Source organism: Pristiophorus japonicus, chromosome 3, assembly GCF_044704955.1.
Source record: "Pristiophorus japonicus isolate sPriJap1 chromosome 3, sPriJap1.hap1, whole genome shotgun sequence".
Classification (NCBI taxonomy): Eukaryota; Metazoa; Chordata; class Chondrichthyes; family Pristiophoridae; genus Pristiophorus; species Pristiophorus japonicus.
This window is the reverse complement of record NC_091979.1, coordinates 266,479,811-266,501,016: the sequence shown is the minus strand read 5'-3', so window position 1 is coordinate 266,501,016 and position 21,206 is coordinate 266,479,811. Positions and strand designations below refer to the sequence as shown.

Genomic DNA, 21,206 nt, shown 5'->3' with positions numbered 1-21,206 from the left:
CAGATGAATGGCTCAATCAATCCACCCTGCCAGAGATACCCTGAGAGACCAGGATAACCAGGTTACTTCAGTTCAAGTCTTTCATCTACTCCCATTATGAAGTGAATCAAGTCGAGACCCTTCAGACTTTGCAGAAGGCGACACATGTGATTTAACATATATGCATGCTGCAGCCTCGCACCGTCCCCCTCAGCTCATCTGCTGCTGAAGCCCTCACCCATGCCTTTGTTACCTCGAGACTTGACCATTCCAACGCACTCCTGGCTGGCCATTCTAGCCTACGTAAACTTGAGCTACATCCAAAACTCGGCTGCCCGTGTCCTAACTCGCACCAAGTCCCGCTCACCCATCACCTCTGTGCCCGCTGACCTACATTGGCTCACGATTGAGCAACGCCTCGATTTCAAAATTCTCATCCTGGTTTACAACTGGCCTCGTCCCTCCCTAACTTTGCAATCTCCTTCAGCCTCACAACCCCCCCGACCCTTCGAGATGTCTGCGCTCCTCAAATTCTGCCCTCTTGAGCATCCAATTATAAATCGCTCAACCATCGGTGGGCGTGCCTTCAGCTGACTAGGCCCTAAGCTCTGGAGCTCCCTCCCTAAACCACTCCACCTCTCTCTCTCTCTCTCTCTTTCCTCATTTAAGACACTCCTTAAAATCTACCACTTAGATCAAGCTTTTGGTGATCTGCCATAATTTCTTGTGGCTCAGTGCCAAAAATATTTTTTTGTCATAACATTCCTGTGAAGCATCTTGGGACATTTTACCATGTTAAAGGTGTTATATAAATACAAGTTGTTGTTGTAGTAAATCAGTAAATTTAAATTGACTGACCAAGGTTAGATCAGTGAGAGACTTTTATCTCTATTGAATAATTAGCTTCCTTTCAGAGCAAAGCAAGCAGTTGTGGTAAGTGGCACTTATGGATGTGCTGTAACACAAATTAACAAGTTGGCCCTCAAAGTATATTTACATACAACAGCGTACCTTGAATATCCTAGCAGTTGTATGAAGACAAATTTAGCGACTAGATATCTCAAATTAATTTTTTTTTTTTATAAAGTGACTTGATGATTTGGCACATAATTAAGCTCCCCATTTGTCAGCGACATCAGTTCCAGTTGTCTTATTGAAAGTACAAAAAAGGTCATTACTGCATCAGAGATTATCCAATGAATTCACATGCTCTGCTTCCACAGGGAAAATAGGAAACCATAATCCTAAAATGGTGGTTAGTTTCCTGTTAAATTAAGACAACAGAGGAAATGGGCCCTCCCAGAAGATTAGATTAGGTTAAGTTAGGTTAAATTGGGTTAGGTTAGGTTAAATTGGGTTAGATTAATTGCATCTCCAAAACAACTCAGCCCAGAATAGCTCCCGAGTACCACCTGGAAATAACCATTTCCCCATCATGTAAATATACGAAGAAGCTAGCACAGAAATACATGTAGAATATTTGAGGCTGTGTTCCTTTTGTATGGGGTTGGATCAGACTTCTACAGCAGTTTTAACTTGTATCTCATTTGGAAGTTATTTTATACTTCCTGCCTTTTACATATGTGGACTTGTATTTACTCTATACATCCACCAGAGGGCTCATCCCCTGGAGTCCCAAGGGATCCCAGGTATTTAAGGAGGCTTCACAGGTTAGAGAGGCACTCTGGAGATCTGCAATAAAAGACTACGGTCACACTTTACTTTGAGCTCAGTGTTCAGTCTGACTCTTTCTCCATACACAACAACTGGCGACGAGATACAGATAACAAACCCAAAGATGCAGAGAACAGTGAGCATCCTGGAGAAATTTTCGGAGGGAGATGACTGGGAAACCTTTGTGGAGCGACTCGACCAATACTTCGTGGCCAACGAGCTAGATGGGGAAGAGAGCGCTGCCAAACGTAGAGCGATCCTCCTCACCATCTGTGGGGCACCAACGTATGGCCTCATGAAGAATCTCTCACTCCAGCAAAACCCAGGGAGAAATCGTACGACGATTTGTGCATACTGGTCCAAGAACATTTGAACCCAAAGGAAAGCGTTCTGATGGCGAGGTACCGGTTCTACACCTACAAAAAGGTCTGAAGGCCAGGAAGTGGCGAGTTATGTCGCTGAGCTAAGGCGCCTTGCAGGACACTGCGAATTTGAAGGGCATTTGGAGCACATGCTCAGAGACTTTTTCGTACTTGGCATTGGCCACGAAACCATACTTCACAAACTTTTGACAGTAGAGACCCCAACCTTGAGTAAGGCCATAATGATAGCCCAGGCGTTCATTGCCACCAGTGACAATACGAAGCAAATCTCAGCACACAAGTGCTGCTACAAGTACTGTGAACAAAGTGATGTTTTCAAATCGTAACGTACAGGGCAGGTCACACGTACCTGCAGCTGCACGTCCGCAGATGACTCAGAGTCCAGCATCAAGGGTGATGAATGCAAGGCCATTAACACCTTGTTGGTGCTGCGGGGGTGATAATCATTTTCATTCATACCGATTCAAAGAGTACGTTTGCAAGGGCAGTGGAACAATGGGACACCTCCAACGAGTGTACAGGCGAGCTGCTAAGCCTGTTAAACCTGAAAACCACCATGTTGCAGAGGAGGATCACGACGAAACAGAGCCTCAGATAGAGGAGGCAGAGGTACATGGGGTGCACACATTCACCACGAATTGTCTCACGATAATGCTGAATGTTGAACTAAATGGACTCCCGGTGTCAATGGAGCTGGACACTGGCACGAGCCAGTCCATCATGGGTAAAAAGACTTTTGAACGGTTGTGGTGCAACAAGGCCTCAAGGCCAGTCTTAACTCCAGTTCACACAAAACTAAGAACTTACACAAAATAACTAATCGGCAGTGCTACTGTAAAGGTCTCCTACGATGAAGCGGTGCACAAGCTACCACTCTGGGTGGTACCGGGTGATGGCAGAAGCTGGCTGGGAAAGATACGCTGGAACTGGGACGACGTCCGAGCGCTATCGCCCGCTGACGACACTTCGTGTGCCCAGGTCTTCAACAAATTTCCTTCACTGTTCAAACCAGGCATCGGGAAATTCCAAGGAGCAAAAGTGCAGATCCACCTAATTCCTGGGGCGCGACCCATCCATCACAAGGTGAGAGCAGTACCGTACATGATGTTGAAAGGGTAGAGATCAAGCTAGACCGGCTGCAACAAGAGGGCATCATTTCAACGATTGAGTTCAGCGAGTGGGCCAGTTCGATTGTCCCAGTCCTCAAGGGAGACGCACCGTCAGAATCTGTGGCGATTACAAAGTAACGATCAATCGTTTCTCCCTGCAAGACCAATATCCACTACCAAAGGCAGACAACCTCTTTGCAACACAGGTGGGAGGGAAAGACGTTCACGAAGCTGGATCTGACTTCAGCCTACATGACACAGGAACTGGAGGAATCATCGAAGGCCCTCACCTGCATCAACACGCACAAGGGTCTTTTTGTTCATAACAGATGCCCATTTGGAATCCGATCAGCGGCAGCGATATTCCAGAGAAACATGGAAAGTTTACTGAAGTCGGTCCCGCACACCGTGGTCTTCCAGGACGACATCTTGGTCACAGGTCGGAACACAGTCGAGCACCTGCAGAACCTGGAGGAGGTTCTTAGTCGACTCAACCGTGTGGAGCTCAAGTTAAAATGCTCGAAGTGCATTTTCCCGGTGCCTGAAGTGGAGTTCTTGGGAAGGAGGATTGCGGCGGACAGCATCAGGTCCACCAACGCGAAGACGAAGGCAATCGAGAACGCACCGAGGCCACAGAACGTGACGGAACTGCAGTCGTTTCTGGGACTTCAGAACTACTTTGGTAACTTCTTACCGTGTCTCAGCAACCTGCTAGAACCACTGCATGTCTTACTATGAAAAGGGGGCAAATGGGTTTGGGACAAAAGCCAAGAAAATGCCTTTGTAAAAGCAAGAAAATTGTTATGCTCAAACAAATTGCTTGTGTTGTATGATCCATGTAAGCGTTTGGTACTAGCATGTGATGCGTCGTCATATGGCGTCGGGTGTGTATTGCAACAAGCTAATGATTTCGGGAAACTGCAACCGGTTGCTTATGTATCCAGGAGTCTGTCTAAGGCTGAGAGAGCCTACAGTATGATTGAAAAAGAAGCATTAGCATGTGTCTATGGGGTAAAGAAAATGCATCAATACCCGTTAGGACTAAAATTCGAATTGGAAACTGACCATAAGTCACTTATATCCCTGTTTTCCGAGAGTAAAGGGATAAATATCAACGCATCGGCCCGCATCCAGAGATGGGCACTCACGTTGTCCGCATACAACCACCATGCGCCACAGAAAACTGCGCCGATGCTCTCAGTAGGCTGCTATCGCCCATCACGGGGGTGGAAATGGCACAGCCCGCAGATCTAGCCATGGCTATAGAAGCATTTGAGAGTGAGCGATCACCCGTCACTGCCCGGCAGATCAAAACCTGGACAAGCCAGGACCCCTTATTATCTCTGGTCAAAAGCTGTGTTCTTCACAGGAGCTGGTCCCTTGTCCCAGTGGAAATGCAGGAAGAGATAAAGCCGTTCCAACAGCACAAAGATGAAATGTCCATACAGACTGCCTTCTGTGGGGTAATCGAGTAGTGGTCCCCAAGAAGGGCAAAGACACCATCAATGATCTCCACAGTACCCACCCAGGCATCGTAATGATGAAAGTGATAGCCAGATATCACGTGCGGTGACCCGGTATCAATGCGGACTTAAGAGTCCTGCATGCACAGATGTAATACATGTTCGCAGTTAAGCAATGTACCCAGGGAGGAGCCGCTAAGTTTATGGTCTTGGCCCTCCAAACCGTGGTCTAGGGTACACGTCGATTATGCAGGCCTGGTCTTGGGTAAAATGTTCCTTGTGGTTGTAGACACATACTCCAAGTGGACTGAATGTGAGATAATGTCGGCTAGCACGTCCGCTGCCACTACTGAAAGCCTGCAGGCCATATTTCCAACACACAGGCTACCCGGTGTCCTGGTGAGCAACAACAGGCCATGTTTTTACCAGGGCTGAGTTCAAGGAATTCATGACCCGTAACGGGATCAAACATGTCACATCTGCCCCATTTAAACCAGCATCTCGGTCAGGCAGAGAGAGCAGTGCAAACCATCAAGCAAGGCTTGAAGAGGGTAACTGAAGGCTCACTGCAGACTCGCCTATCCCGAGTCCTGCTCAGCTACCACACGAAACCCCACTCACTCACTGGGATCCCACCTGCTGAACTGCTCATGAAAAGAGCACTTAAGTCAAGGCTCTCGTTAGTTCACCCTGATCTACATGAACAGGTAGAGAGCAGGCGGCTTCAACAAAGTGCATACCATGATGTGTGACACATTTGCACTAAGATTGAAATCAATTATCCTGTATTTGTTTTAAATTACGGACAAGGTCCCAAGTGGCTTCCCAGCACTGTCTTGGCCAAAGAGGGGAGCAGGGTGTTTTGGACTCATTCACCAGAAACATTTGGACCAAATCAAACTCAGATTCACAGACTATCCTGAGCAACCCACCTTGGACTCTACCTTTTTTGATCCCCCAACACACACACCAGTGGCAACTGGCACCACGTTTGACCACGAAGCAGAACCCATCATCCACAGGAGCCCAGCAGGGCCCAACACACCAGGCAGCCCAGCTGCACAGCAGCCCAGCGAGGGCCCAAATGATTCAATACACCAGCTTTCACACCGAGACGATCAACCAGGGCAAGAAGGGCCCCAGATCGACTCACATTAATAGTTACACTACTGACTTTGGGGGGGGGGGGGGGGGCGGGGGGGAAAAGAGTGTTGTTATATATGTGGACTTGTATTTACTCTGTACAGCCACCAGAGGGCTCATCCCCTGGAGTCCCAAGGGATCCCATATTCCCTTGGGAGCACAGGTATTTAAGGAGGCTTCACAGGTTGGAGAGGCACTCTGGAGACCTGCAATAAAAGACTGAGGTCACACTTTACTTTGAGCTCAGTCTGACTCTTTCTCAATACTCAACACTGCCCTTGGCTCGCAGTCTCTGCAAGCCACACGTCATATCTTGGTTAACGGAGCAGGAAATCAACCCGCCAAAGGTGTCCAACAACATTTTGCATTCCAGCTCACATCCTCTGTTTTTGAGTGCAGCACAACGGCAAATAGTTGTTACTGTAGAGTTTAATATTAAAGTGTAACTAGCCCACTAGTTTCTCTCCTTCCCTGTGCTCAGCGTCCTCTCACATATTGGCTGCAGTCGGGAACTCGTGTGGAAAACTGCTGGCTCAAAATCCCATCGCATCATCGTGCAGCGCAGCAGTTTGAGGCGAGTTACTACATCGGTCACGCAATTGGATTTATATTTCAAGCCCACATTCTTGCTAGATCTGGCATTACATCTTTGATAAATTCGTGCCGGACGTGGCTGATGCACTTTAGTTCAGTGACTAATAACAGATCAGTGGAAGACTCTCTTCCCAATCAGATTGTCAGAAGTTTGTCACGAAAGATTTGTTTCTCAGAAGTCACTGGTACTAGTAAAAGCACTTCATAGCAGGAGGAAGAAAATACTGACAAAGCTCACTCGACAAACCACAATGACTTTTCTCAATCTGCCAATCACACAGCACTATTGGTAGACACAGGGAAGTGGCAGAATCTCACCCCCACTGTGAATGGCATTGCATGGAGCAGAATAGCTTGTCTACGGAAAGAAGAGGGTTAGGTCCCAACATCGCAATATCATGCTGAAAAAATTAATGATCACGTACAAAGGGAAACTGCAATTGTAGCCAGTGGCTATTTAGAACATGAGAATTATAATGCTTGGGGTTGGAATGCTTCATCATAGCTGCACATAACTCAAGGCACTGGATTTTTACGAAATGGAGTTCTTAACTATGCAAATATTTAATTGAGAAAATTGATTATTTTTCTCTAATATACATCAGATTTACTTATGAAGTAAATTTATCAGAAATAATACGCCTCAACAGGAAACTCATGAATAGAGCAGAAGGTACACAATCCGTATCCATCCCATCACACGCAGTCATTTGCCTCGCCCCTTCCCCTTTGTAATGGTGATACCCATTAAACTAGTGGTTGAGTGTTGGGCCAGAGGGTGTTGCTTACCACGTTCAGTATTGGAAACTCCATGCAGAGTGAAGATTTACAACACCGTCACAAAGCTCCATTAGCAACTTCATGACAGAGATCATGGGCTGGAAATTGCGTGGCGCCCCATTTGGGGCGATAACTTTTGCGAGCGCAAAGAAATATCACCGGGCGCTACGCAAGTGAAGCCAATGCGAACTTTTGGAATAGCGCTCCTGGAGGGAAGTTGAGCATTAAGTCAAGCGGTACCACTTCCCTTGGAGCGCTAAAGGGAGCAAGTGGAACACAGGAGCAAGTGCAGCGCTGCACAATGTCCCGTGCAGATCTGCCGGAATCACAGACGCCTTCCCTCCCTTAAAGGGAGGGGCCAATGCGCAGGACATTGGTGGCCGAGGCTGGGAATGGTGGGCGCCAGCACCTGCGATCAGCGAGGAACAGCCCCAAGCACCGAGTGCAGGGCTGATCAATCATCGGAAAAATTCAAAACACAGCATACTGGGGCAACAACATTTTGGCCTACCTGACCACCACCACCTTTAATTACCTCTCCCCAAGTGCCCAACACCTCCTGCAGCTGCCGTGGTTGCCGGCGATGCTGCAGGGAGCAGAAGTGAATTTTTCACCTGGGGCGATAACGGGGAACTGCACACGGATGACATCATGATTTCCGGGGCGCACAAGATCGGGGCAGTAAGTTTTAGTGCCAGCGCTAACCAGCCATGAGCGTTGGTTATTTTACCACGTCCGGTCGGTAAGCCCATAGCGCTTCGTTATCGCCTCCCCTCACACCCCCAACCGCAAGATTAACGGGAGGGGAAAAGGAGGCCAATTTCTCCGCCCCGCATCACTAGCAGATGGTTACAAGTTAGGTAATCCCCATGTATTTCCATAAAATGAATCAACTGGCACACTTTTAAATTTCGATGATTTTTTTTGTATTACCAACCAAAAGAAAAATCAGTATGCTTGTATATACAGCATCAGCAACAAGCACTCCCAACACAGCTAGATGTAGCCAAAGATCCTTCTATTCTGCCTCCGTAATGGGCTTTGACCCCAACCTCTCAAGATTGCCCCGTCGGAGTCAGGGTGACATTTACATTTCCGCATCAGCAATCCTCATAGCTAGAGTAAGACTGCCAGTTTACATCAATTTATGGCAGTTTTGTGCTGTGAACTCACTCACTATTAACCAGGTTAACACTGCCCATAACCCATTTCACCTATAACCAGCAGCCAAGCAATTTTGCTTAAGTCAACCTCAGATGATTAGCCCAAGTTACCGTTATTTTACGTGAGCCTTCATAGTCAAGTGTGGGCAGACTTTTAAACTGCAAGGGCAAGGCAGTGTTACCCTAACCCCATGTCCTTAACCCCTTATCTTGATCTTAAACACAACTGTTCTTTCAATCAAATATATCCTAGTGTCAGCCAGTGGCTCAGTGGGCAGCACCCTCGCCTCGGAGTCAGAAGGTTGTGGGTTCAAGTCCCATTGCTGACACTTGAGCACATGAATCTAGGCTGACACTCCAGTGCAATATTGAGGGAGTGCTGCACTGTCGGAGGTAATGTCTTTCGAATGAGACATGAAACTGAGGCCCTGTCTGCTCTCAGCTGGACGTGAAAGATCCCAAGGCACTATTTCGAAGAGGAGCAGGGGAGTTATCCCCCGTGTCCTGGCCAATATTTATCCCTCAATCAACACAACAAAAACAGTTAAACTGGCTGTCATTTCCCACATGATGACAGAGACTATACTCCAAAAGTAGTTAATTGGCTGTAAAGTGCTTTGAGATGTCCAGTGGTCGTGAAAGGTGCTATATAAATGCAAGTCTTTCTTTCAGTGGAGTAGAACCCCATCTTGTCCTCACCAGCTGCCCACACATCCTCTACCAGCAGCTGTTTGACAACATTTTGATCTCAATTAGCATCAAGGCAAACTGCAACTTCCCTGGCTGAGATTAGCGCAGACCTGAAGTTGAACCTGGGACATTCCTGATCTGTACTGCTCAACTATTCCCTGATCAGGGAAAGGTCAGGTTTTCAAAAAGAGGATGAATCGCGTGAAGCTCATCCTTGAAGGGTTACGTGACAACAGAGAAATCTACCAAAATTCCCTGGATTCTGCAGAGGTCCCAGCAGACTGGAAAACCGCAAATCTAACACCCCTACTTAGTGGAAGACAGAAAGCAGGAAACTATAGACCAGTTAGCCTAACATCTGTCATTGGGAAAAAGCTGGAGTCCATCATTAAGGAAGTAGTAACAGGACATTTAGAAAATCATAATGCAGTCAATCAGAGTCAGCATGGTTTTATGAAAGGGAAATCATGTTTGACAAATTTGCTGGAGTTCTTTGAGAATGTAACGAGCAGAGTGGATAAAGGGAAACCAGTAGATGTTGTGTATTTGGATTTCCAGAAAGATTTGATAAGGTACCACATAAAAGGTTACTGCACAAGAGCTCAATGGAGTTGGGGGCAATGTATTAGCATGGATAGCAGATTGGTTAGCCAACAGAAAGCAGAGAGTTGGGATAAATGGGTCATTTTCAGATTGGCAAACTGTAACTCGTGCGGTGCCACAGGGATCAGTACTGGGGCCTCAACTATTTACAATTTGTAGTAATGACTTGGATGAAGGGACAGAGTGCAATGTAGCCAAATTTGCTGATGATACAAAGATAGGTGGGAAAGCAAGTTGTGAGGAAGATGCAAATAATCTACAAAGGAGTATAGACAGGCTAAGTGAGTGGGCAAAAATTTGGCAGATGGAGTATAATGTGGGAAAATGTGAGGTTATTCACAGTTAGAAAAAATAAAAATATTTAAATGGGGAGAGATTACAAAATGCAGTGCTACAGAGAGATCTGGGGATCCTTGTGTATGAAACACAAAAGGTTTAGTATGCATGTACAGCAAGTAATCAGGAAGGCAAATGGAATATTGGCCTTTATTGCAAGGGGAAGAGTATAAAAGCAGGGAAGTCCTACTACAACTGCACAGGGTATTGGTGAGGCCACACCTGGAATACTGCGTACAATTTTGGTCTCCGGATTTAAGGAGGGATATACTTGCATTGGAGGCTGTTCAGAGAAAGTTCACGAGGTTGATTCCTGAGATAAAGGGGTTATCAAAGGTTGAGCCTATACTCATTGGAGTTTAGAAGACTTAGAGGTGATCTTGTTGAAATATACAAGATTCTGAGGGGGCTCGACAAGGTAGATGCAGAGAGGATGTTCCCCTTCTTGGGGGAATCTAGAACTAGGGGGCATAGTTACAGAATAAGGGGTCGCTCATTTAAAATGGAAATGGAGGAGGAATTTCTTCTCAGTCGTGAATCTTTGGAATTCTCCATCTCGAGAGCTGTGGAGGCTGGGTCATTGAATATATTTAAGGTGGAGATACAGATTTTTGAACGATAAAGGGAGTCAAGGGTCATGGGGAGCGGGCAGGGAAGTGGAGTTGAAGCCAGGATCAGATCAGCCATGATCTTATTGAATGGCGGAGCAGGCTCGAGGGGCCAAATGGCCTACACCTGCTCCTATTTCTTGTGTCATGTTCTTATGAACCAGTGTTAAATTCAGAGATATGGCAATAGCAGAGAAGTAAAGAAAAAAAAAAGTGTTACTATTATTGGATTAAGCGACAGATCAAGGACTGGAGTGTATGTAATGGACATAAAGCACTCCGCTTGTCCATCCATTCGTGTACCAGGTTTACCTGGAACATCTGACAGACATCATGCCCAGGACATCAATCTGTAATAATACATTTCTAAGTAACCAAAACAAATGAGCACGTTACATTTCTTAAATAAATTAGTTTACTAAAACACAAAAAGCAGCTTACAAGTATCTGTAAATTACATACCATTCATTGTGAAATATATTGGAGAACCTCTCTCAAACACACACCTACAAATTATCGACAACCATCATTATCCAGTAAACTAATGGATTACAACTACTTGTGCTTTTAAAAGTAGAAAGGTACTGGAAAGCCGTAACCAAGATAAAAATGGAGTCCAAGCCAAAGGAGATTGATGAGACTTTTAAATTGGCCGAGTTTTAATACAGATTCCTGACTCACTGGAGCAGCTCCCCTCCATTATACGGCTAAACCCAGCTCCTCTCTCTTTATCCCAGAGGCAGACTTCGACCCAGTCTTTGGTGCATCTACATCTGCCAGGAGAAGTGTCAGATTCAGCAATGTAAATAGCAGGAACCAGCTCCCAGAATCTGAATTAACATTTCAACCTTCATCAGTACTCTCGCATACCATACCATATCAAAGTCTTAACACTTTCAATATCCGTCAACCAGGCTGGGTTACAGGAAAGCAATGCAAGTGTGCTTATCTCCCAAATTAATGTTAAATTGCACTGCCTGCCTACGAACTGTCATGATCATGACAGCTTGGCCAGCCCGCACACACACAGCACTGGCATCACCACATGGCACCATGACATCAGTCGAGAGGCTTTCCATTGGTGTGCGATATCACGAGGCAACACTGACCTCACAACTTGCTGCAGCCGGCAATTACCGAGTGACCGCAGCAACAGCCTGAAAGACCCAGTGAAAGAGAGATCTTGCTCACTGCCTGAAAATTACACTGACTGCAGGAGATCAGAGCTATACGAGTCGGTGGTCAGCGTCTGTTACTTCAAACTTTCTTACAGACCGATTAATAGGATTTCAAAGTAAAATTTACTGGTGTATCTCGAGGTCAGTAGGCCTGACAGGAAATATTTTCATCTCTTTGTATTTGGAGAATGGTCATGCGTCTCAGAGAGAGGCTCATTCAGTAGCCAGGAGGCATTTCCATAAATTTGCATCACAAGACCCTGCTGCCTGTCCAAGGCTCCTTTGCTGATTCCAAGAATAGAATGCATCAGTGCTCCATTTCAAAACCTCAGGTCGGCAGACACACATTAGTGATTCAGTCATTGTAGTTCACCCATACCTCAGTCTGATTACTATAGGAGATTGGATTTCTCCCTCACTATCAATCAAGCCCACACAGAAAACTGCCCAACGTTATCCAATATTTTCAACCAGTTCCCGTTTCTTCAAAACATGACTGCACTTTTAAAGCTCAATTCAAACATTTCACCCGATAAAATTATATTCACACAGCACACTAAGTCCGAAAGCTGCTGCTACGCCTGATTCAGGAGAAGGGGTGTTAAAATGCTGCCAGGCTGCTGTTAATGATGCGAGTCAACTGGCTTCGCAGAAGCGCCCGAGGCCACTTTTATAAGCCCGAGCACCATTAGGTACAGCAGGGTGTCACGTAGCCAGCATCAATGAGAAAGGCTTGGCCAATTTGCTGAGGTCGGTGGCCAGGAAGATCAATTGCTTTCGCTGTCTCATTAAAACAAAAAATGGCTTTAAAGAGCTGTGGTATGGATCACGGTCCAGTTTTCTCCATCTCCCTGCGGGGTGCCATCGGGTCTCTGCTCAGCACATTCAACCCTTCAACAGCACAGCCAAGCTCAGCAATTCACATGACAAGTGAAGCACCAGATACGGTTTAAAATAGATCGACCGAGATTGCTCTCAATTGCACTCCTGTGTTTGCAGCCGAGAATTTAACCCAGCAATACTAGCCCCTGGCTCCGCAATGGGGTGGAATCAAAGCTGCAAATACTATTATAAAACACTGGTTCGGCCACAACCGGAGTAGCGTGTCCAATTCTAGGCACCGCACTTTAGGAAGGATGTGAAGGCCTTGGAGAGGGAACAGAAACGATTTACGAGAATGATTCCAGGGATGAGGGACTTCAGTTACGTGGGTAGACTGGAGAAGCTGGGGTTGTTTTACAGGAGCAGAGAAGATGGAAAGGGGATTTGATAGAGATGTTCAAATTCCTGAGGGGTCGAGGCAGAGTAGAGAGAGAGAAACTGTTCCCATTGGCGGAAGGGTCGAGAACTAGAGGACACAGATTTAAGGTAATTGGCAGAGGAACCAAAGGAAAAGCCTTTTTACACAGCAAGCGGTTATGATCTAAAATGCACGGCCTGAAAGGGTGGTGGAAGCAGATTCAATCGTGGCTTTCAAAAGGGAGTTGGATAAATACCTGAAGGAAAACAATTTTGCAGGGCTACAGGGAAAGGGCAGGGGAGGGACTAGCTGAAGTGCTCTTGCAGAGAGCCAGCACGGGCTCGACAGGCTGAATGGCCTCCTTCTGTGCAGTAACCATTCTATGGGGCTGTTTTGGCCAGGAGTTGCTCTGTTTTTTTTTTGGAGTAACTTGGTGGTTCTGGCATAACTTAAAAATCCCCATTTTCCACAATCAATTTCAACCAGTGTAAGTGAGTTAGTTATGATTTTTTTTTTTAAGTTGAGTTTTTTTTCCTCAAAAGGGGGCATTACCAGCCACCTATGCCAGTTCTGCCCATTTAGGCAACTTTGGCCAGCTAATAGTTACTCTATTTATACTTAGGCCAGCGTATGTGGCCACTTCAGAAAACCCTAGCGGAGAGTTAAAGAAATCGGCGCAGGTAGGTACATCGGAGGCCATTTGGCCTGGGATAGGGCCGGGAAGGGAAGCGGAGAGGACCCGCACCTAAAGCACCAAGACTTTCAAAGCACCAAACCTTGGAAAAAAAAGTTCTAAGAATTCAGTAACAAAAAAAAATTGAAGTCCTGCCTTCATCTTAAAACTCAGCCCGGCGAGGCAGCGGGCCAGCCGGTGCAAGAGGCCACTTGGCCTGGGCGAGGGGTGGGCAGGGGAACTGATGGTGCTCCTCTCCTGCCCGCCCCCAGCCCTGGCCAAATGGCCTCCCGGTGCGATCAATCTCTTAGAAATCGCAAGACACAGAGAGGCTGGGGGCGAGGAGTTACTGCGCATGCGCAGGCACTCCACTGCGCATGTGCAGACGCCCCAGCACAGTTTTCAATTGCAGGACGCTGGCTCCACCCCTGACTCGACTGGCCACACTGCGCGATCACAGGGAAGAGGCCAGACAGTGGGCAAAGTGGGAAAGAAATTTTTCGCCGCACTTCTGAACGGAGAAAAGCGGCGCAACTCCGGTAAGCGAGCGTGAAAAGGGGCTGGGTCAAAATTGAGGCCCATGATTCGATAGTTGTTCGCAAACGCTATTAAACTCAAAAATTAAAACTCCACCTTTAAAAACAGCTACAACTTGAACCCAATAAACTAGTTTCACCATTTCAAAACCATTTAAATTAAACCAATATAGGGAACACTGGAACTTCAAAACAAACTTGCTCTGCCAGAAAACAAAATGGCTGTCAATTTACACAGTTTGGTCATCTTGTTCTTAGCGTTTGGCAAACTGTCCGATAACAGCAGACTAATTCCAGGATTAAGTGATGGTCATATCCACCAACAGGTAATGTTATTCACGACCAGAAAATTTTGGAAGTTTGGATAGACCAGTTAGAAAACTAGCTGTAAAAATTATTATGGACAGTTACCAGCTTTTGTACATCCAGGCCTTTATTAACCATGACATTCCAACAGTGACTACACTCCAAAAGCGCTTCGAGACGTCCGGTGGTCATGAAAGGCGCTATATAAATCTAAGTTTTTCTTTCACTGATTGATATTCAGACAAGACCAAATTGGCCCTTCACTTATTACATGGTTTGCGAACAGAAATATCCAACCACTCGGTGTGCTTGGGTTCCATATAATTAATTTTAAAAGTACCACAACTGCAATGTGTCAGGTTGACAAGCTAAGGCTTTGAAAATCTTCAATGAGACATTCACTCACTTTCTTCTTGATTGGAGCAGCCACATTGCATTTGATCTGACTAAACGTCTTGAGCAGAAACTTGGAGTCATCGGGGGACTGGGTAATCTTCTCAGTCTTGTTTATACCAAAATGATGCTTCTTGCACAGCTGCAAATAAGAATGGAGTGTGAAAATCAATCATCTTTGTTCTTCCTGACATACAATTTCCAAGGCTCCTGTGAATCAGTCTGATCTGACAGCGCTCTGAAGAGATTACTACTTCAGTCTTTCACGCTGCTGTGATTGGCACTGCTCTGAAAATGAAGGCTCCCCTTTCAGGCATTCTTATTCCACTGCGTCTAACATTGGCAAGTTAATATCTAAATACAATTACCTAATCTAAAGCGTCCTGTTTAATTTTCAGTCTCAAATCGCAATTCATTCTTGACCAATGGTCCAACATTTCCAGTTGAATCAACCTTAACGATCAAAACAATTTGAACATAATGCATCCAATTAAAACTTTTCATTTGAATTAATTCCTCCCCACCTATTTATGGACAATTCTAAAATATTTGCAAATTTGCTCCAAATCAGTTTGAATAAAAAAATAGCAGGAATAGTTTCCCATATTACAACAGTTCAAAAGTACTTCATTGGCTGTAAAGCGCTGAGACGTTCGGTGGTCATGAAAGGCGCTATATAAATGCAAGTCTGTCTGTCTTTCATACGAAATCGTTATTTTCATCCTTCCCCTCCCAATCATTAACTCGTTCATTGTGGAATACTTCAGCCCAAGTCCAATATCCACAGCAACCAGCAAGACCTCTTCGACCCAAGATGTGCATTTGAACAATTTAGGAAAGGAGCCTACAATTATGAGAAAATCCAACTCCATTCCAGAAGTATTAAAGTTACAAGCTTACAGGTAAATTAAGTAAAACAAACTGGTTATAGAAAGACATAATAGCATGGGTACAGAGATAGTTTAGATCCTGTGATTTGGATATAGTTAATGATTTAAAAAAACATATTGCTGTCCCATTTGTGCAGTAGCTCTCAAAATGTTAAAGGAATAAACAGCATCAAGGTGAAGATACGAGAGTCCTTCGAGGCATCTGGTAAACTTTAAGCAGTGAGACATTATTATTGGCCTGTAACCAACACAAGCACGAGACCATGGCTCCCCTCCAGGTAGAATTGTTACCTTTACTCATACAGCCTGAAGTGTCGAAGTTCACAACAATTCATAGCTTTTCAGTCCTGCCAAATATCAACCCATTTTTGAATGAATTTATGACAAGTGGAGGTGGGGGCAACAAAAAGGAGATCAAGCACCTCAGATGACTGATGGGATGAAAAACTATTTTGCCAAACGGCATCGAGGATCGTCAGGGAAGAATTTCAGCAGTCTGTTCCGTTAGCATGGTTTCTAGATTGCAGTGAAGATATTCATTCAACTTGGGGAGCTTTAATTGCGTCATTTTATTTTTTTCCCTTACAAGAGCAGCACAGGTCGAAAATGTCCCTTATATTAGAAATGGAAATTGTATGCTGGTGCTGATATTTGGGTTTACTAAAATGACAAATTATTCCCAGTCAAGTGCCAAACCATTCTTATCGCAAGTAAACTACAGTGAATTTTAGAAGGTCCCTTGTTAACCTGAATATTGGCCCGGAATTAGCGCTCCCGATGACCGCGTGCACTCAGCATACGCTGTTGTAAGCCTTCTGAAAGACCCCGCAAGGTCCAAGTCTCCCCATGCACGCTTGCAATCTCAAGATACACCTTAACAGATCTACCGAACCGACTGAGAAATCACTTCCACTAGGGTAGAGTTGAGCTATTTGCACATCTACTGACCATGAGACCCAAACTTCTGGTAAAAGCAGGTATAGGGCCTGCTTTCACCAGTGTAACAGTTAATATAAAACTTAAATTAAAAATTTTAAAATAAAAAATGCACTTAATTATTTGATGCAAATTTTGACTTGGATTAAAATGTTTAACATTTTTCCAAAAAAATTAAATTTTTATTGCATTTGCTATATTGAAAGAAATGTTAATTAAATTTGCCATTGCCCAGCCACAGTCAACCCCTCAAGTATCATTCGGCAATCTATCCTAGCCAATTCACGCCTCATACCTTCAAAGTTACCCTTCTTTAAGTTCTGGACCATGGTCTCTGAATTAACTGGTTCATTCTCCATCCTAATGTAGAATTCCATCATATTATGGTCACTCTTCCCCAAGGGGCCTCGCACAACGAGATTGCTAATTAATCCTCTCTCATTACACAACACCCAGTTTAAGATGGCCTACCCCTTAGTTGGTTCCTTGACATATTGGTCAAGAAAACCATCCCTTATGCACTCCAGGAAATCCTCCTCCACCGTATTGCTTCCAGTTTGGTTAGCCCAATCTATATGCATATTAAAGTCACCCATGATAACTGCTGCACCTTTATTGCATGTACCCCTAATTTCCTGTTTGATGCCCTCAACATCACTACTACTGTTTGGAGGTCTGTACACCTCCCACCAACGTTTTTTGCCCTTTGGTATTCTGCAGCTCTACCCATATAGATTCCACATCATCCAAGCTAATGTCCTTCCTAACTATTGCATTGATCTCCTCTTTAACCAGCAATGCTACCCCACCTCCTTTTCCTTTTATTCTATTCTCCTTGAATGTTGAATACCCTTGGATGTTGAGTTCCCAGCCTTGATCATCCTGGAGTCACGTCTCTGTAATCCCAATCACATCATATCTGTTAACATCTATTTGCAGTTATTTCATCCACCTTATTACGGATACTGCTTGCATTAAGACACAAAGCCTTCAGGCTTGTTTTTTTTTTTAAAAAACACTCTGTCCTTTTAGAATTATGATGTAGTGTGGCCCTTTTTGTTTCTTGCCTTTGTTTACTCAGCCTTCCACTATTGCTTTTTACCATCTGTTTCCAGTAGAGTGGACAAGGGAGAACCAGTTGATGTGGTGTATTTGGACTTTCAGAAGGCTTTCGACAAAGTCCCACACAAGAGATTAATGTGCAAAGTTAAAGCACATGGGATTGGGGGTAGTGTGCTGATGTGGATTGAGAAATGGTTGGCAGACAGGAAGCAAAGAGTAAGAGTAAATGGGTACTTTTCAGAATGGCAGGCAGTGACTAGTGGGGTACCGCAAGGTTCTGTGCTGGGGCCCCAGCTGTTTACATTGTACATTAATGATTTAGACGAGGGGATTAAATGTAGTATCTCCAAATTTGCGGAAGACACGAAGTTGGGTGGCAGTGTGAGCTGCGAGGAGGATGCTATGAGGCTGCAGAGTGACTTGGATAGGTTAGGTGAGTGGGCAAATGCATGGCAGATGAAGTATAATGTGGATAAATGTGAGGGTAGACAGACTATTATCTGAATGGTGACAGATTAGGAAAAGGGGAGGTGCAATGAGACCTGGGAGTCATGGTACATCAGTCATTGAAGGTTGGCATGCAGGTACAGCAGGCGGTTAAGAAAGCAAATAGCATGTTGGCCTTCATAGCGAGGGGATTTGAGTACAGGGGCAGGGAGGTGTTGCTGCAGTTGTACAGGGTCTTGGTGAGACCACACCTTGAGTATTGTGTACAGTTTTGGTCTCCAAATCTGAGGAAGGACATTCTTGCTATTGAGGGAGTGCAGCGAAGGTTCACCAGACTGATTCCTGGGATGGCGGGACTGACATATCTTGTATTCACTGGAGTTCAGAAGAATGAGAGGGGATCTCATAGAAGCGTTTAAAATTCTGACGGGTTTAGACAGGTTAGATGCAGGAAGAATGTTCCCAATGTTGGGGAAGTCCAGAACCAGGGGTCACAGCCTAAGGATAAGGGGTAAGCCATTTAGGACTGAGATGAGGAGAAACTTCTTCACCCAGAGTGGTGAACCTGTGGAATTCTCTACCACAGAAAGTTGTTGAGGCCAAGTCACTAAATATATTCAAAAAGGAGTTAGATGTAGTCCTTACTACTAGGGGGATCAAGGGGTATGGTGAGAAAGCAGGAATGGGGTACTGAAGTTGCATGTTCAGCCATGAACTCATTGAATGGCGGTGCAGGCTAGAAGGGCCGAATGGCCTACTCCTGCACCTATTTTCTATGTTTCTATGAAAATGAGAACATTTATTAATTAGAGTTATCTAAATTGTTTAATTATTTAGGGATTTCATTGCATCTTATTAGGTGATTCCATTTGGAAATGACTAATGGAATCCTCTTTCTCATTGTTGGACCTGGCTCCCAGGGACATAGCCGAACTGCCTGTGTCCCTGGAATCCGTGGATCTTTCCGCAGGTCGAGGCCCAGGACCCAAACTCTACGTAGCTGTGGAGCCAGGAGGCATGCTCAGAAAAATTTCACGGGTTAAAGGCATACTCCAGAGGCCAATATTTCCATAGCTAAGTGTCTTTTTCATTGCACTAGTCTGCAATACAATTTACTTGCTGTTACCCATGCATTTTTTTTTAAATTCATTCTTGGGTTGTGGAATCATTGCCAAGACCAGCACTGATGCCCATCCCTACTGCCCTGACAATGGATGACTTGCAAGGTTACTGCAGAGGATAGTTAAGGGTCAACCATGTTGGGGTGGGACTCAAATCACATGGGCCAGACTGAGCAAGGACGGCAGATTTCCTTCCCGAAGAGACATTAGTGAACCAGTGAGGTTTATCCCGACAATCAAACAGCTTCACGGTCATTTTCATATGCCAGCTTTTTATTTCCAAATTTACCTTCAAACTGTATCCAAATGACCATGGTGGGATTTAAACTCTCATTCTCTGGAGTAGTAGTCCTTTAGGAATTTGTCATAGGGCATAGGGTGTAAAATGCATGACCAGTCTTTACATGTAGCAACTGTAAACAAGGGTGTATTCTTGTTCAAAAAAAATCTTCTTACTTCGACACCAAAATTAATCAACATCAAAACGGTTTCTCAGTGCAAAGTGGAGCAGTGGCAATAATTGGCTTGTGGCCAGACCAAATACAAGGCCTATATACCCCATCCTCATAACACGCACTGTGATTACAGTGTAAAGAATATTGAACCTTGATTCCTAACTTTAGATTGGGTTTGGAACGATATAACTGAACTCTCATTTCATTACAAGATGCACAGCACTCCCCTGATGACTCATTAAACAGACATGCAATGTATTATATTATTGCTGCGGTCAAGACAAAGTTGTTATTTGTCTGAGAAAGTAAAATGGAGCAAGTTTGCAAGGTCTTTCTGGCACTCGAAATCACTCACTCAACAAGTACCAGACCATTTTTAAAGAAGGTCGAAAGGGATTTAAAGGGTACATTAACTTTCATTTAAGCACCTCAGAATGTTAGATATTTTTAGCTGAAATCTCAGCAATCCTTAGTGGACCCAATATTTAGCAGAAAATAATTTGCAATTTCAATTCTAATACCTCATACCACAACAGCTGAAAGCTCCCAACACCTCTAATCTAGAAGATAGCAAAAGATGTTTTATTTCCCCGTTTTCTTTTCAACGACTGCTGAGATGTGTTAGAATTAACACATTCGAGCAACAGACTGTGATATTTCAGAGTACCCAACTCACTGCTTCACAATCAAGTGCAAAATAAAACTTGAATTTGCCATGAACCACTGGTTTTCACTTCTTGAACTGCAAGCACAAAGGTGTCATTTTCTGAACCACCCAATGCTTCTGTGCAACTTTTGCACATTTAACTTTGTTTGTTGCCAGTTTGAGTTTCACATGATCTTCTGCAGGTCAAGTTCCTGCAGAGTAAATATTGTGATTTAAGCCTGATTTAAGTTGGAGACAGAGGTAACATTTTTATTTTTTTCTGTTTCCCATGGCAGCTGGTCATTATTCTGCCATTCACATCCTATCTAGACTCATCTTTTGTTTCCTAACTTATGCCATTACTGTTATGTCTTGAAGAATCTGACCAGATACTGTAAGATTAAAGTAATGTGTGATCGTATTCCTTTACTACAGGTCTCTAGAGTGCCTCTCCAGCTTGTGAGGCCTCCTTATGTACAGGTGCTCCCAAGGGATTGTGGGATCCCTTGGGACTCCAGGGGATGAACCCTCTGGTGGTTAAACAAGTATTTACAAGTTTACATATATAACAATCATCATCTCAATTCAGCCCATCATCCCTTTTGTCTCTCTAATCTCTCCTGCCTTCCACCCAGTCACCGACCTTCCCTTTTGTTCTTTCCTCCCCTCCCCCTTTCAGTGCCCCTTACACTTCCTTAAAAATCTGTTACATTTCGAACTTTTTCCAGTTCTGACGAAAGGGCACAGACCTGAAACGTTAACTCGGTTTCTCTCCACAGATGCGTTGAGATTTCCAGC

The 21,206-nt window shown here is 44.7% G+C and overlaps 1 protein-coding gene across 5 annotated transcripts in view; it reads right to left on the bottom strand.

The window, feature by feature from the left end:
* Nucleotides 1–21,206, bottom strand: part of inpp5f (inositol polyphosphate-5-phosphatase F) — a 271,778-nt gene that overhangs the window by 93,276 nt on the left and 157,296 nt on the right. For all 5 annotated transcript variants that reach the window (XM_070876665.1, XM_070876663.1, XM_070876664.1 and 2 more), the window contains exon 4: nucleotides 14,865–14,993. In XM_070876665.1, the coding sequence (XP_070732766.1) occupies nucleotides 14,865–14,993 (129 nt within the window). The remainder of the gene's footprint in view (nucleotides 1–14,864; nucleotides 14,994–21,206) is intronic.